At 49.2% G+C, this 14,823-nt stretch overlaps 4 protein-coding genes across 4 annotated transcripts; 2 read left to right on the top strand and 2 right to left on the bottom strand.

The window, feature by feature from the left end:
- Window positions 1-245: 245 nt before the first annotated feature.
- Window positions 246-2,617, top strand: F4812DRAFT_290396 (glycoside hydrolase family 125 protein). Its single transcript, XM_047931138.1, has 6 exons — window positions 246-711; window positions 803-1,847; window positions 1,900-2,067; window positions 2,121-2,135; window positions 2,207-2,499; window positions 2,555-2,617. Exons 1-5 carry the CDS (start codon window positions 364-366, stop codon window positions 2,299-2,301), a joined length of 1,671 nt encoding a protein of 556 aa, XP_047785353.1. The 5' UTR covers window positions 246-363; the 3' UTR covers window positions 2,302-2,499; window positions 2,555-2,617.
- A 68-nt stretch (window positions 2,618-2,685) lies between these two features.
- F4812DRAFT_290429 (catalase related protein) lies at window positions 2,686-4,060 on the bottom strand. Its single transcript, XM_047931139.1, has 2 exons — window positions 3,738-4,060; window positions 2,686-3,677 (listed from the first exon to the last, which is right to left on the bottom strand). The coding sequence occupies exons 1-2, from the start codon at window positions 3,832-3,834 to the stop codon at window positions 2,839-2,841; spliced, it is 936 nt and encodes a 311-aa protein (XP_047785352.1). The 5' UTR covers window positions 3,835-4,060; the 3' UTR covers window positions 2,686-2,838.
- Window positions 4,061-4,840: 780 nt separating this feature from the next.
- Window positions 4,841-8,338, bottom strand: F4812DRAFT_469596 (carbohydrate esterase family 4 protein; the record flags this gene model as incomplete). Its single annotated transcript, XM_047938888.1, has 2 exons — window positions 7,403-8,338; window positions 4,841-7,347 (listed from the first exon to the last, which is right to left on the bottom strand). Exons 1-2 carry the CDS (start codon window positions 7,722-7,724, stop codon window positions 4,841-4,843), a joined length of 2,829 nt encoding a protein of 942 aa, XP_047785351.1. The 5' UTR covers window positions 7,725-8,338.
- Window positions 8,339-10,814: 2,476 nt separating this feature from the next.
- F4812DRAFT_448287 (ER-golgi trafficking TRAPP I complex 85 kDa subunit-domain-containing protein) lies at window positions 10,815-13,896 on the top strand. The gene has a single exon (XM_047935847.1). It carries the CDS (start codon window positions 11,170-11,172, stop codon window positions 13,501-13,503), a length of 2,334 nt encoding a protein of 777 aa, XP_047785350.1. The 5' UTR covers window positions 10,815-11,169; the 3' UTR covers window positions 13,504-13,896.
- The last annotated feature ends 927 nt before the right edge of the window (window positions 13,897-14,823 follow it).

The following is a 14,823-nucleotide window of genomic DNA, read 5'->3' as shown; positions in this document are numbered from 1 at the left end:
GAGCTTCCAGTTCCGTACAATACCTTGGCGGTCCTGCGGGGGTCTTTTATCCACTAAAGTTTTAGTCAATGGGACAACTATCAGTGACAGCACGTCTCTTTTTGTTAGGTACAATACAATACCTTAGGTACCCAAGGTAGGTACCTAGTAAGGGAACGCCGCAGGACCCTGCAGAAAGCGGCACTTGTTTCCGACCCGACTTCTAAAGTCCCCGTCGTTAGGTATTTCAAAAAGTCGCCCATTCCGTATAAATTTCTTAGTTCAACCTAACTACCTCCTACATCTTCCCTTTTTCCATATGAACATATGAACGTATGAACGCCTCATGACTTGTATAGAGCTGTTGCAGCTCGCACCACACTAATGACTGGTTCTATGGGTTTAATGGGATCAATAGGTTCAATAGGCGCAAGCTTGTTGCTGGCGACCTTATATTCGACCTTTGCGTTGGCTTCGAGCCATGGCCAACCCTACGGTCAAGAACAGCTCCCTTTAGACACATTCGATTATGAAGAAGCTTGTCCCGATTACACACAGTACTCGGCATATCCGCATCGTCCTCTAAGCGATGGTCCCCTCCAGCTACCTTTCCAAAGACCTGACCCTCGATGTCGCACCTTTCAGTCGGATGCTATTGAGCAAGTCATAAAAGATGTAACTTCTCGTATGAAAGATCCCGATCTAGCACGTCTATTCGAGAATGCCTTTCCTGTTAGTCTGACTTATAATCATCCTATTGTCGTACCTGTACGACTCTGCAACCGATGAACTGATACAACTGACCGAGAGACAATTATCGCAGTCCACGACAGATACCACCGTCAAGTTCCACACAAAAGGTAACGATAACAAGAAGAAATCTTGGAGAGGTTCCTATGATGAAGGAAAGTGGGAAGGGCCGCATTCTTTCGTCATCACGGGAGATATCATTGCCGAATGGCTCAGAGATTCGACCAACCAACTCTCCCCGTATCAACCCTTGGCGAAGAAGGACCCGGCTATATACGACTTGATCTTAGGCGCAATCAATACACAATCCGAGTATGTCATAGAATCGCCATATTGTAATGCCTTTCAGCCACCGCCTATCAGCGGGTTGCCCGTGTCGCATAATGGCCAAGACGACATTGTACATCCTGCGTATGAACCTTCGTTTGTCTTTGAGTGCAAGTACGAACTAGACTCGCTCGCGCATTTTCTCGCCCTCTCCAACGATTTCAATGACCATACGGGATCTACCGAATATCTGACGGCGCGTTGGTACTTGGCGTTGGAAACTTTATTAAACGTCCTTGAGCAGCAATCAAAGCCGACGTTTGATTCCGAGACAGGCCAATATCGCCGTAATGAGTACACCTTCAACCGTAATACCAACACGGGGACCGAGACACTGAGCCTCAAGGGTGTGGGAAACCCTCTAAACAATGGAACCGGACTTATACGATCTGCGTTTCGACCAAGCGACGATGCTACCATATTGGGCTTTTTTATTCCCGCAAATGCAATGATAGCTGTCGAACTGAAACGGACTGCCAATGTCCTTAAGAGTGTGGGCAAGAACGTTCTGGCGCAGACTGTTGAAACGTGGAGTCAAACTATCAACGATGGAGTCTGGGATCACGGAACCGTGCAACATAAGGATTTTGGTGAGGTCTTTGCATACGAGGTGGACGGATACGGCTCATCTATCCTAATGGACGACGCGAATTACCCGTCTCTCTTAGCTTTGCCTCTGATGGGTTTTGTGAAGGCAAGCGACGAAACTTACCAAAATACGCGACGTATGCTACTTGCTAAAGGATCGAACCCTTATTATCTCGCTGGAAGAGAGTTCAAAGGCATTGGAGGCTAGTAGTTTTTCTAACCAACCATATTCAGCATCATACTGACATCCAGCAGGTCCTCATATTGGCTTGTCAAATGCTTGGCCAATGAGTCTTCTCATCCAGGCCCAAACGTCTGACGACGACGAAGAAATATCGGAATGCTTGGATTTGGTTCTCAAATCGGGAAAACTTGGTCTAATCCATGAAAGTGTCGATGTCAATTTTATCTCGTCTTATACAAGTGAGTTCCTGCGTACCATTCTTTTGGAATACATTACTAACTAAAATTATTAGGAAGCTGGTTTGCTTGTAAGCTTTTCAAAAATACCCCTCGTATACCGAAGACTATGTTGTCGTAAGGTCTGCTAACATAACTATAGGGGCAAATGGCGTATTCGCTGAAACGATTCTCGATCTAGCCAAGCGGAAACCGCACTTGATTTTTAAGGCGCCAGCTTTACCTTACGAAATATGATCTTACTGGCGGGGAGAGCTAGGGCAGAGCCGTAATGCTGCCATATCGTAGCCAGGCGATAATTATGCTCGTCGACTGTTTATAACGGATTTGTAGGTATATATGAGACATGCCACATTGGAGCGTATTTTTTCTAGACGCATGATTATACTGGAAAGGCGCAATACCATTGAGTTGATTTACCTGGAACGGGCTCGAGTATGTACCTAATGCATGTATGGAATCTTTCATCGCCTAGGCTTATTAGCGAAAGGATACGAGAGTGTACGCCGCATTCAGGCAGGATTATCATATTCACATGGTAGTATGGAATAGTGCTATCATAGACGGAGCATAGATGTAATATGATGATTCTCTCGGACTACATATCCAGGTACCTGGGGTGGCTATTCCTGTTCGGCAATTAACATTGTCACGGATCAAAATGAAAAGGTAAGGGAACAAGTTTTGTCTTTCCGCGAAGAAATGTAAGCTTACTGTCTGAGGTTACGGGTAACACAGGTTAGCTATAAAGACACAGGCAGGTTATTTGGATCTTCACGCAGCACGCCTCTCACGACCACTTATCAGATAAATCCCAGCGCGAACCTCCAACAACGGATCTGCCGATGCTTCGACCCCGTCGACCCTCGGGATAGGGTCGAAGATGATCTGCTTCTGCTGCGCGGCCTGGTCATCTGCGACGGACTCCAACTTGATCGTGCCGAGCTCGACGACCCGTCGGTCTTCCGGCCACTTGGCGGTGTTATCATCAGTCACGTCCCCGTCCTCCGCGATCTGCGCATTCAGCTTGAACATGATGGGTCCGGACTCGAGCAGCTCCGGGACGTCGTCGTATAGGAACGTCGGGCTTTTGTCCTTGAGCGCGGCTTCGTCGAGGTATGCTTCCCCGCCGGCAGAGGAGGCCGGGACAACGCGGTACCGGATATACGTCTCCTTCCCGCCGGCGGAGACGAACTTGAACGCGTTCACGCCGAAGTACTTCTCCCTGCCGAAGCTTACGGGCGTGGGCTTCGGGAGGTCGACGAAGGCCCGGGCTTGGGGGTGCGAGGCTAGGTAGGTCTCGAGGGAACCGTCCCTCACCGCGGTGAAGAAGTCCAGCGCGTCCTGCCCGTTGGAGCCGGGGAAGCCGTCGACCGAGTGCGTGATGATGTCCGTGTGCACGCGGCGGGGGGTCTCGGCTAGCAGGAAGCGGATGGCGAAGCCGCGAGGGTTGCCGTTGGGATCCGTGTCCGGCAGTTCTGGGATCCCGGTGGAGCTGGAGAAGCGTGCTATGATGGGGGTCGAGGGGTTGTTGAAGTGAGGTGCTTTCGAGAGAGCTTTGGCTTCCTCGGTGGGGGTGAAGGTGCCGTTTAGTAAGACTCCTTTTGCGTGTGCTAGGAACAACGTTAGTAAGTCTTATATTACCGTGCGAGGAATATGCGATGGCAACATGCCAGGTCGGAATCCAGGGTGTGGCCCGAAGATATCATGGAGTGTGCTAACTATGGCATTACTGGTCTGAACGACCTTTTCGTCGGAAGGGAGAGGCATGGTTATAGATAATTATATTAAAAAAGAAAATGTCTTGGGTTTACTGAAATGGTATTCTACGTTCGAAGTTTAACGAGAAAAGGTTGGCGAGCGCTGTGGCATCTGCAGTAAAGAATATGTATCTTTATATTTACTTAAGCTACCCTGAATAGCTGTAGCCCTAGGGTAATAATCCGACGTATCAAAAGGCAGTGTTGAATAGCAATGACAAAAACTAGCCATTTAAGCCGCTTCCTGAACAGATCTGAGCAAGAACGGCTGGTAGCGAGATTTCGCTTCCATGGTTCAGTTTACTGACCCCTGTTTGGATCCTCGGGGGATAGCTCCTTCAGGAACAACGAAGCTAATTCTATCTTGTGACAATGCTCATATATACCGCTACGATGAAATAGGACTGATTAATCAACAGCTTGCTATTGGATGTAGAGTGCGATGGCGACATACCCTCCTCAAGGATTATAGTACATGCATGCTAATGGTTGCGTGTAGATCTGCCCAGGTTCAAGTACAAGATGTAAGCACGCAACTTGTTGATTACTTCACGCGATGCTGTTTAATGGGAGATACGTACAAAGTCGAAAGGAGTCTAAATGCTTGCAAAGATACCAAGGTATATGTCTACCTAAGATAGGTACCTTCTATATAATTACTACATATAAGCCCATCATGTAAATAATATTTCACCATATGAACATATTCCCGAAGGCGGATTAGTTGGTGATGGCCTCCACCATGGGATCGTGATATACCAGGGCGATTACTAAGGGCCGTACATACACGTCGAATCACAACATTCACAGCTCAGCTCTTATACGATAGAATATATCAATCAAAACCAATGGCGTTTTGTTTTTTAAATTAAGCACTAGCAAGGGAATGTACAATTAATCAAGCCAAGTCAATTTTTATATACATCATACATAGGTACCTAACCTCAGGTAGGTAGGTACATACAATACCCCTGAACCCCTATTCCAACCCCAACCTAGCCCCTCCCTGGCTTTTATTATTTCTTCTCACCCGGCAGCGGCGGCGCGTTCGGGTCCATCATGCACTGGTCGACGCGCATGAGCTGCTTCCCGGTGGCCTTGGCGATGTCGATGAACTCCTTGAGGTAGCTGACGGTGCTGTTATATAGGTAGTGCATGACGACGATGTTGCCGCCGGCCGCGACGTCCCGCTTGAACGCCTCCAGCTGCTTCTCCGGCGTGTCCGACTCCGCCCACAGCCAGTCCTCCACGTCCACGCTCCACTGCACGATGTACGGGTCCTCGATCAGCGCCGCGAGCCGCTGCCGCATCCGCGCGCCTTCCGTCCCGAACGGCGGCCGGAAGTACCGCGGCGTCAGCCCGTCGAAGGTCTCCTTGACCGCCTCGATGTCGTTCGAGTACTCCCAGTCGATGGAGGCGTCGTCCGGCAGGCCCTCCAGGGGCGGGTGCGTGTAGCTGTGCAGCGCGATCTGGTGGCCCTTGGCCGCCATCTCGTTGTAGATGGCGCTGAGGTTCGTGGTGGGGTCCCGCAGCGGCGCGCCGACCGTGAAGAAGGTGACGGTGATGCCGGCGTCGTCGATCGTCTTCATGACCTGCTGGGCGAAGACGGGGTCCCCGTCGTCGATGGCGAAGGCGAAGGAGTTGGGCCGCTTGCAGGCGAAGATGAACTGGCCCGACGGCAGCTTCTCCGGGACCTGGAACGACTTGGGGATCTCGCTGACGATCTCGATCTTGGAGAAGACGGTGGGCGTGGCGCTGTAGAACCCCTTGAACGCGAACCCGATGGCCCGCTTGCGCTCCACGTTGAAGTGGTTCAGCGGGATCCAGATGTCCGTCTCGGTGCTGTACCGCGAGGCCTCGAGGGAGTCCCAGGTCTCGGGGTAGGGGTAGATGTCGTTGTTGCACTTCTCGTTGTGCTGCTGCAGGGCGACGGTGAACAGGTTGCTTCCGGTGTAAGCGACGTGGAGGTAAGACCCGTCGAACTCGGTGAGGTCCCTGCAGGTATCGGAGACTTGGGTAACCCACATCAGGTCCGAGTCGTTAGTCTTCAGCGTCATTGTGTTCTTCTTGAAGGTCAATGTAATCCCCTCGTCTGCTCCGTGCCATTGCCCCAAGGCGTTGGTCTCCGAGTTAGCAAACTTGTCGATCACGAGGTTCGTAGCCTTGCTCGGGGGCGCTGGTACCGTCTCGGTCGGACCAGACGGCTCGATAACCGCGGGGGGGATGTATTCGACGACCTCGTTTCCACAGTACAAGGCTATGGGCCCAAAGGTAACAGGCTTCTTCAAATTGGAGATGAAGATCGTTTCGAACTTGGTCAGGTCAAGCCCCTTGAACTTAGAGAAGGGGATCGAGTAAAGCTGCTCCTTCCCGTTAAACGTCCAGCCGAGCTCTTTTGACGTCAAAACAACATCATTTGTATCCTCGCTGCCGCATGCTCCCTTGGTCGAAGAAAGCTGAACGTCGAAAGACGTACCAGAAGCGGCCGAGATGCGAAGCGAGATTCCTCCGTATTGTCTCGCATCAATGCAGCCGAGCTGGGTGTACCAGTACGAGTCGGTATCTTGAGGGGTGAAAGTGACTCTGTTGTTCTTAACCGCGACGGATTTCATCGTTCCATCATCACTGCTCGACTTCAGCAAGGCGTTGTAGAAGAGAAAAGTCAGTCGAGATTGGGAGATGAAGTCGTCGACGAGAAGGTGGTCGCACTTTGCACCTTCGTCGCGGGCTACAATCTGCTGGACGTTTGTGACTATCGAAGGTACCGGTGTAGGGTCGACGGTGGCGGTTGCTCTGACTTGCTGCGGCACGATACCGTCATCAGGCCAGCCTCCCCAGCCTGGGTCGTCGTCCCATGGGTCATCATCCCACCATGGAGGCTCGGTCGGCCAGATGGGACGGGAAGTAGTAGTAGGCCATCCGGGACGCTTTGTGGTAGTAGTTTGCTTCGTGGTCGTTGGCTTGCCAGGAGTGCTCCAGCTTCCTGTAGTGGTCTCCGTCGTAGTCGTAACGTCACCGCCAGGCAGAGTTGTATAGATGGTAGTTGTAACGGTTACCACTGGTGGATCGGGCTCAGTAGGCTTGGTAGTAGTTGCCGGAGGTTCGGGGTCCTTGGGCGGCGCAACACCAGAGCACAAGAATTGTAGGTTATCCAGTTGCCATTCGTTATCGGTACCGGTCAACCCAGCGGAGAAGCCGTACCAAAGGATACCGACAACTCCTTCTAAGCCAGCTCCCTCCCAATTATTCAATGGAATGTTGATCGTCTGTAGGGAACCGCTTAAACCGTTTAGTGTGTAGTAGTGGCTTTGGTACTCGGTCTCTGAGCATTCGGTGACGGTTTGCAGCTCAATGGAGACCGAGGCCGCTTCGGGGCCCTTGATGTTGAACGATACGGAGTCGTACTTGCGTGCTACCGTGTCTAGACAGTCGAACTGCTCGTAGATGTAAGATACATCGATGTTATTGGGCGTAAACGTTAAAATGCCTCCATCGGTACTAGTAGCATTCATAGTCTGGTCATCTGTTCAAGGGTTTAGTATCCGGCTTTGTAGAGCCTGCTGGGAAAATATTCTTACCGCTTGTAGCTCCCTTCAGAGAGTTCTCGCCGTTCTCCCACTGAGAGAAATCGTCTACTAGCAAATGCGCCGTGCATGTCGCAACTGGAGCCGGAGCTGCGGGCTTAGTGGTGGCAGAAGCCGTGATTGACAGCTTGGTAGTCTTTGAAGTATTGGGAACGCTCGAGGACTTTGAAGAGCTTGGTGATGCCGGGGGTGCCGGGGGTGAGCTGGGCGGAGGAGGAGCAAGGGAAACATCCTGTCTCTCGGGCAGCCTGGCACCTGCTACACCGCTCACGAGCAAGGCGGCGGTGATACCGCCAATAACCTTAGTTAACCTCATGTTGAGTCCCAGGATGGCTCAACGCTGGACGATCATCCAAGGTTCAAGTCGTCTGGCAGCATGATATAGACTTATATTGACAGGTCTGATCAGGGGTCATGCTCGCTTGACAGGAGAATTTTTCTTCTTCTTTCATTCCAGTAGACGAGATCCAAGGTTACATGTGGATGTGGTCGTTAAGGTCATTGGAATGGCTAAATGAACTTCGTTCTTGGGCAATATTGGCTGAACCCAAGATTGCGAATCTGCAGGTTCAAGACAGGGTTCTCCACACTCTCGATCTGATGGGTTATACAGCAGCCAGGAACACGAGCAAATTAATATGATAGCGAAAGGCTATGACTGGCGGAATACCCGGACCGGACATTTTAGGGGGCTTTGAAGAAATTTCCTCCCTCTTCCTTTCAATCTTTTCTGTCAATATGCGAGATCGAGACTCACTACTTTGGCCTTAAGGGGGTTACAATTCATCCGTCATTCCTGCTGCAGTACAGCCGCACGTTCATGTTGTAACTTGGCCAGCTTTCTTCGCCTAGGTAAAGTTACGCCTAACATCAGACCTCGACTCCGACGCTTATAAAGTCGTTCGACCTGTTATGATACCAGCTGCGCTCCTGCGAGATATACGAGGTGGCTTGCATGAAATAATGAGCCTGGCCGACCACGGATGCATATAAGCGGTCGGCAAAATGCCAAGAGGAGAATACCGGTAATTAGAATGGCATCCATAGCACCGGCATAGGACATTTAGGAAAGCCTCTTACAGCTAGCCAACCAGTCAACCGCTAGAACTAGCTAACACGTTGCGCTGCGCTGCCGCCAGTCAGCATTCGAGTCTCACTAGGTAGATATTCCCAAGCGGACGAGGCCTCGTCAGCTCAATATACACGTATGAGGAAAGATGGCTCGATTATCGCGAATCGTACCGGCATATTACCTATGCAGCAGGGGGTGGGCTACAAGAATAATACGGCATATCTCTGCGTGTGTGTGTGTGTGGTGCCTGAGCGGGTCGGTTCGCTTAGTACGAACACAGCTTCATGTTAAAGGTGTTAAGGGTATTAAAAATCTAGGACGGGCAGAAAAAGGTAGGGTCGCAGTGCAGACAGTAAACGCGAGCCTTGCTGCAGCCAATATTGCCAATTTATCCCATTGCATGTTCAGCCACCTTGGCAAATTTTGCGAACACGCTGTTTGAGGTTTATATTACACATTGGAATTCCTTTTTGATCGGGTCATTCCTGACCTAATTGCGTCTCGATGGAAATGCCTTTTTTCTTCCTCTCCCCTTTTCCTTTGCTGTTGATTTCGGGTCCGATATGTGGGATCAAAATCCATGAGCTGGCAGTTTACAGCATGAGCATGAGATTGGGTCTAGATCTCTTACGATCTCGTCCGAGCTCAGATCTCGATTATGATCTGAGTCATGACTTTCCCACTTTCAATAAACCCCCTTTTTAATAAGCTTCTTTTACTCTTAATAAGACCTCTAGATATGATGTAAGTACCTAGGTACCTACCTTAGGTAGTTATCACGCTACTAATATCTAATTGATTATTGCCCTTTTAAGCCAACTAGAACGGCACGAGCCAATCAGGGTTTCTTATACATTAGGTCCATACCTCCTATATGAGTACCTCTAGGAATTCGACGAGGGAATGGTCATCTTTTTCAGGTTAGGTTTGGCCCCTACATTAATTCTACACTTTATGTCTTAGGTAACCATTATCAAACCGACAGGCTTCGAGGTCTAGATCCCTCTTGACTTATTTATATAGGTGTAGGCAGTTGAAATCGATTCCCCAATCGAACCTCTCACGAATCTGCCTTTCTTCAACAATCCCAAAGTTTAATCTAACTTTTAAATCTATAACAAGTTGACGGGATGTATAGACTAGGTATACAATCTTTCTTTATTAGCTACGTATCTAGAGGTACTTAGGAATAGTTCAATATATCCAAGTCCCAACTGCCGGATCTACTGCAACTACCCAAGTAGTAAGGTTAGGGATAGAAGGACTAAGCAAGCCATCGGCAGATTACGGGTGAATGAACCTCAATCCGGTAGCAGGCAAAGGTGCCATTGTCAAAAGCCAGTGGAATCTGGCATCGGTTGAGGTGCTTTCTGCTGGGCAGATGCAACGTCTCATCTCACGTAACACCGGTTGGAATTAACTCCGGTCTCCTGTTCTACTTTGCATATTGACGTCGTCCTAGAGGATAGATTGGTTCTTCCAATATTTGTAAAGAATGGTCTCGACTTTACCACTCTGAATTGAAAGAGATTACATAGGAAGGTATGTTCTCGGCATAAGTAAAGAAGCCTTGTAAGAATATAGTACCAATGAGCTCCTGAGCATCCTCGATGTTGAAGACGGTATGGCAATATGAAAGATCAAGAGTCTATACAAGTATAGCTGTGGTGTTTTTTTTTAATTGAAAGTAGCATCGTGTTGTTAATTAACTATTCTAATAACAATTCTGATGTTTTATGCCATGTGCCTTACCTTTTTACCTTGGGCTTTACGTACTAAAAGCACATTTATTAGTTGGATACATTAATAACGTCGACCTATCTTATAACGAAACAGTATACCTGTCTTAAAGTACCTACATGTAGTTAGGCAGTATAAGTTATACATGTTAGCGGTAACGGTTGTTTGATGACTGATGTCCTTACGTCTAAGTCGACATTCGTTAGGAGGACGGCATCGCACGTAAACATAAAAAAACCTATGAGGTGTTCTCTGATTTGAGACAACGCTTCAGCCTTCAATCGAAAAGGGATCTTTAAATCTATTTTTCAAAAGGTCTAGGTAGGTACCTGAGTTTAAAGTAAACTTTAAAAGGGGGAGGGGAACTCATAGGATGTACATAGCTGTAATCCAAGTTTGCATCAGCCTCAAAATTACCTAACGTACCAGGGCTTTACATTGTGGCTCTGCTATCGATATGATTACCTAAAGTACGTACAATATGTACAATATGAAGAGGTACCAGATACCGGATGTCGGCTACTCATTATGGGGCTTGACGGGACCTAAATTTGGCTGACTACTTCGCTACTTCGCTACTTCGCTACTTCGTACAATACAGTTGTACCCAATTTTGTTTAATTGAATGGTCAATGGAAATGGAAAACTCCCAAGACATCGTCAAATGTCGAACTGAATACAACACAACATTCACATTCATTGTTTGTCTGTCTTAACAATCCCTTGAAATCATAACGGCTTATAACCGCATATACTACATCGCGACGCCGGAAACCTCTCAACCGCTCCACTGCTCAACAGACATCCCGCCATCGCCGTTCCTATTACACCTGTCGCCTTTCAACTCAACTGTCACCCACCCGCCTTTAAATCGTCATCTACAGATGCGACAACCGGCAGTCGAGTCGTTTCGAGGGCCAGAGTACCGTAGGCATACCTGTCCGACTTGATGCCGCCTTCCGATTATGATTCGCAAGATGGGAGCGGATCACTCCCTGCTTCCCCCGTAGCCGCCTCTATCTCAAGAGTCCAGAAAGCCCGACATACTCTTAACGATGTCTCGCCGTCGCTCTTCCGCTCCGAATTCAGCCTCCCTTACCGCCGCTCCCATCCCTCCGCCGCTTCTCTCTACGCATCTACTCTGTCGCCTCCCACTTCTCGTTCCCAGTCACCTGTTGGTCGCCCACCCTCCCGAATAGCCGCCGGTTCTATATTCGGTGCAGCCCCGAACAACGGCCTTGCACTCGCTTCTGGCGCAGGGGACACTCCGGGTGATCCGCTCAACCTCATTCTGAGGGCATTTGTACCCCATGTTGCGGTATACACATCCGAAGATACCGATATCTTACTAAAAGAGAAGGGGTTTAACCGTGGTTTGTGGGAGCTCCTCAGACCCTTTGGAGAGCGCGTCCAAGGAAAGGTTATAATACGGGACAGCAACGGCTCGAGTAGGACATACGAGGACTACTCGGTACACTTTGTCCGCTTTGGAGAGGGTATTGTACACCCGGAACCCGTAACAGCCGGCTTAAGACCTGCATCTGCCCCGAGGACAAATGGAGCCTCGGAGAAGTCCAGCGATCCTAGGAGGGGACAAGGAATCTCCATCTCAGATGTTGAGGCCGTCGTGGATCGCCACTTGAACTATGCTGAAGGATCATTCTTTAGCTTACCTCAGAGTCCTACAAATAACGGTCTAGATATCGACATACCCTCGCCGTATTATGGCTTATATTTACGTCGGTTGCTCTCGGGCCTACCTATGGTACCGCACGAGACGTTTGCACATCCGGTTGCTTGCGTAATAGCAATAAGCTCGCGGAACCCAACGCCAATAGAGACCCTCCGGAGATTATACATCGAATCAAGCACGGGTGATAGGCGTTTACCCAACTGGGTCGATGCCGAATTCTTACGTTATTACGTTCTCGTTCACGAGGAAGAGAGAGATGATATTACGAGATCTATGTCACTTTTTGACCAGATGAAGCGGAGCCTGGGCCTCCATTGTCACTTGCTCCGAATAAGGGGGACCCAAAGTGTGGCTACCGACGACGACAGCATACCCCTCCCTCGGAGCGAGTGGATGTCGGCTGCGGAGGAATTAGCTGATCTTCGAAGAAGTGAAGATCAAGAGGATTTCGAAGATCCAACTAGGTATATATTTGAATCTGACGCCACTGCCATTCGCACATTCATCCGCGAAATGGTTACGCAATCCATAATACCCACGATGGAACGCCATGTGTCGGTATGGAATGACCAAGTGGCCTCGCGCCGAAGAGGTCTTGCTGGTCGGTTTGTTGGCTTGACGAAGCGATGGGGTTTTGGAAGCAACCCTAGATCATCAGTTCTGGGACAGAGCTCGGGGAGCAATTATGATTCACTCGGGTTTTATCGCCAAGACGCTGCCGAAGCCATAATGCGGAAGTTGGCCGATTACGCTTTCATGCTACGAGACTGGAAGTTGGCCCATTCCACATACGAACTTCTACGTACCGATTTCAATAATGACAAAGCGTGGAGATACCACGCCGCGGCGAGCGAGATGTCTGCCATCAGTCTCCTCATCATGCCCCAAAATCTATCAGCTAGATCCAGAGCCGAAACTATAGATACCGCATTCGAAGCCGCTCTTTATTCATATATCACACGTTGCGGCGCGCCATACGGCGCCCTTCGATGTCTTGCTCTTGGAATGGAACTCTTACGGCTGCGCGGTGGCTCGAACATCGATAGCGCTGCAAAGTGGGGAATCCGACTCCTGGAGAGCAGGATATTAGGCCCCATAGGGGATGCTTTGATCAAAGAGCGCCTGGCGGTCTGTTATGCGTCTAAGCAGGGTATGGGGACGCACCTCTGGGGTGGCAGGCGGAGGAAGTCAGCGCTGTGGAGCGCGCTCGGTGCCGAGGCTTGGGTAATGCAGTCGAAATACATTCAGGCGCAGCGATGTCTAAATGAGGCGCGCAAGACGTACTCGGACCTTCCAAGTGGGAACGGCATTGACAAGTTCAACTATGCCGGCGCGTTCCTGCTCGGTATCGGAAAACAGCTTAACGAAAATCTCGAATCAGGTGACCAAGATGACGACGCAGATAGTAATGACAAGAGTGACGCAGTGGACGAAGAGAGCGAGGCTCTGGATATGAGGGGAAGGCGCATTAGCACGTTGGGGGTCCCTGGGGGCGCAACAGGAGCGGGCTTGGAGACGGCGCCGCTGAAAGCACAGCTCGACGCGTCGGAAGAACAGGATACAGGCGAGGCTAAGGATGATTTTGGTTAGGGCTAGGTTGAGTTAGGTAGGCAGTTTAGACGGATGGACAGGCGGCGTGGCTCATGCTAGAGAAAGAAGTAAAACTCCTGAAGGTTAGGCACCTGTAACTGTCGGGTGTCTACCTATTTGTATGAGGGTAATTAGGGGAATGATTACCTACTTCTGTTGTAATGAAATGTAGGTTCTCGCTGGAGAGCCCTTTTGAGTTTTACGAACAAATAGGTATTCGTATTCGTATGGATTGCTCAGTAAAGGTGTGGGTTCTTTGACGAATGAAGGAGAATAGGATGTAGATTTATAGATCCATGAATGAGGTTGATAATTCATACAACGTAAGGTACCTTTGATTTACTTCTTTGAGGTAGGTAGTGATTAAGTGAAACCGGACTCTTCTAACACGAACAAGTGACTGAACTCCCCGGTGTATCCGTCTTTCATCTCCTATTTAATTAGGAGATGTTCTATATCGTCTTGTCCTCTTCGAGAGCCCTTATGTCTACTTTAACATCAAGAACCTCGACATCCAGGAAACCAACAAGTACAGATTTGACTGAGATTTGGGAGCGACACGAGTCAGGTCCATCTATTATCAACGAATAGCCCCTAGTACTTTCTAGTAGATCATCGTTCAGGTTGGGTCGGCTTATACACTGGTGCTTTAGGGCCACCATGATGCCCACAGCTGTGCATTTAGGTTCCTGATGACCGCTCCAGATCAGAAAGAAGGCAGAACACTTATTTTCAAAAGGTATAATTCGCGTCTACTCTACTAGCAAGGTCCGGTGTCGACTGTCGATCCAGAATACTAGAATGGGTGTTATTGGCAATATAAATCCTCTCTGTCGAAGCCACCGAGAGGTTAATAGTGCCTTGAGTGTATAGTTAGAGGGCTGGAGATATTCGGTATGTAGATGTGATACTCTTGGGTACCACCTTTATAGTCATAATAGGTATTAGTTAGAACTGCAATAGGAAGTTGCAAACACATGGCCGATTTGGTTGGTTAGCGGATGAAGGCTGGAGGTGCACCAAGTTAATACGGATTGGTCATCTTTCTCCTTGAGGACCGTCTCTTGTAGTCGACAAACCGCTTTTTTCTGGACATCCCCGTATATGAGGGTCATATTAACCCCAAAGATCCCGAGTAAACAATACGACAGATCTTCTGCTCGAGTAGTACGTCTCTGGGATGCCCATACCATTCTCTGAGCCTCGCTTCCATGTCTACGCCGAGTACTATTAAGTATCAAGCCAGGTTAGTGAATACTTATCTTAGACACCTACCTAAGATATTCTAACGACATGGAATATCTGCCAGGTAAGTATGAA

Source organism: Daldinia caldariorum (assembly GCF_022478825.1).
Source record: "Daldinia caldariorum strain CBS 122874 unplaced genomic scaffold F4812scaffold_32, whole genome shotgun sequence".
Taxonomy (NCBI): domain Eukaryota; kingdom Fungi; phylum Ascomycota; class Sordariomycetes; order Xylariales; family Hypoxylaceae; genus Daldinia; species Daldinia caldariorum.
This window is presented reverse-complemented; position numbering and strand designations above follow the sequence as displayed.

Excerpts from the sequence above, each read along its gene's own strand:
- F4812DRAFT_290396 (XM_047931138.1), top strand. The coding sequence starts at position 364 with ATGACTGGTTCTATGGGTTTAATGGGATCAATAGGTTCAATAGGCGCA. Across the intron at positions 712-802 it reads TATTCGAGAATGCCTTTCCT|TCCACGACAGATACCACCGT; the intron begins GTTAGTCTGACT and ends CAATTATCGCAG. Across the intron at positions 1,848-1,899 it reads AGAGTTCAAAGGCATTGGAG|GTCCTCATATTGGCTTGTCA; the intron begins GCTAGTAGTTTT and ends GACATCCAGCAG.
- F4812DRAFT_290429 (XM_047931139.1), bottom strand. The coding sequence starts at position 3,834 with ATGCCTCTCCCTTCCGACGAAAAGGTCGTTCAGACCAGTAATGCCATA. Across the intron at positions 3,678-3,737 it reads ACACCCTGGATTCCGACCTG|CACACGCAAAAGGAGTCTTA; the intron begins GCATGTTGCCAT and ends CGTTGTTCCTAG.
- F4812DRAFT_448287 (XM_047935847.1), top strand. The coding sequence starts at position 11,170 with ATGCCGCCTTCCGATTATGATTCGCAAGATGGGAGCGGATCACTCCCT.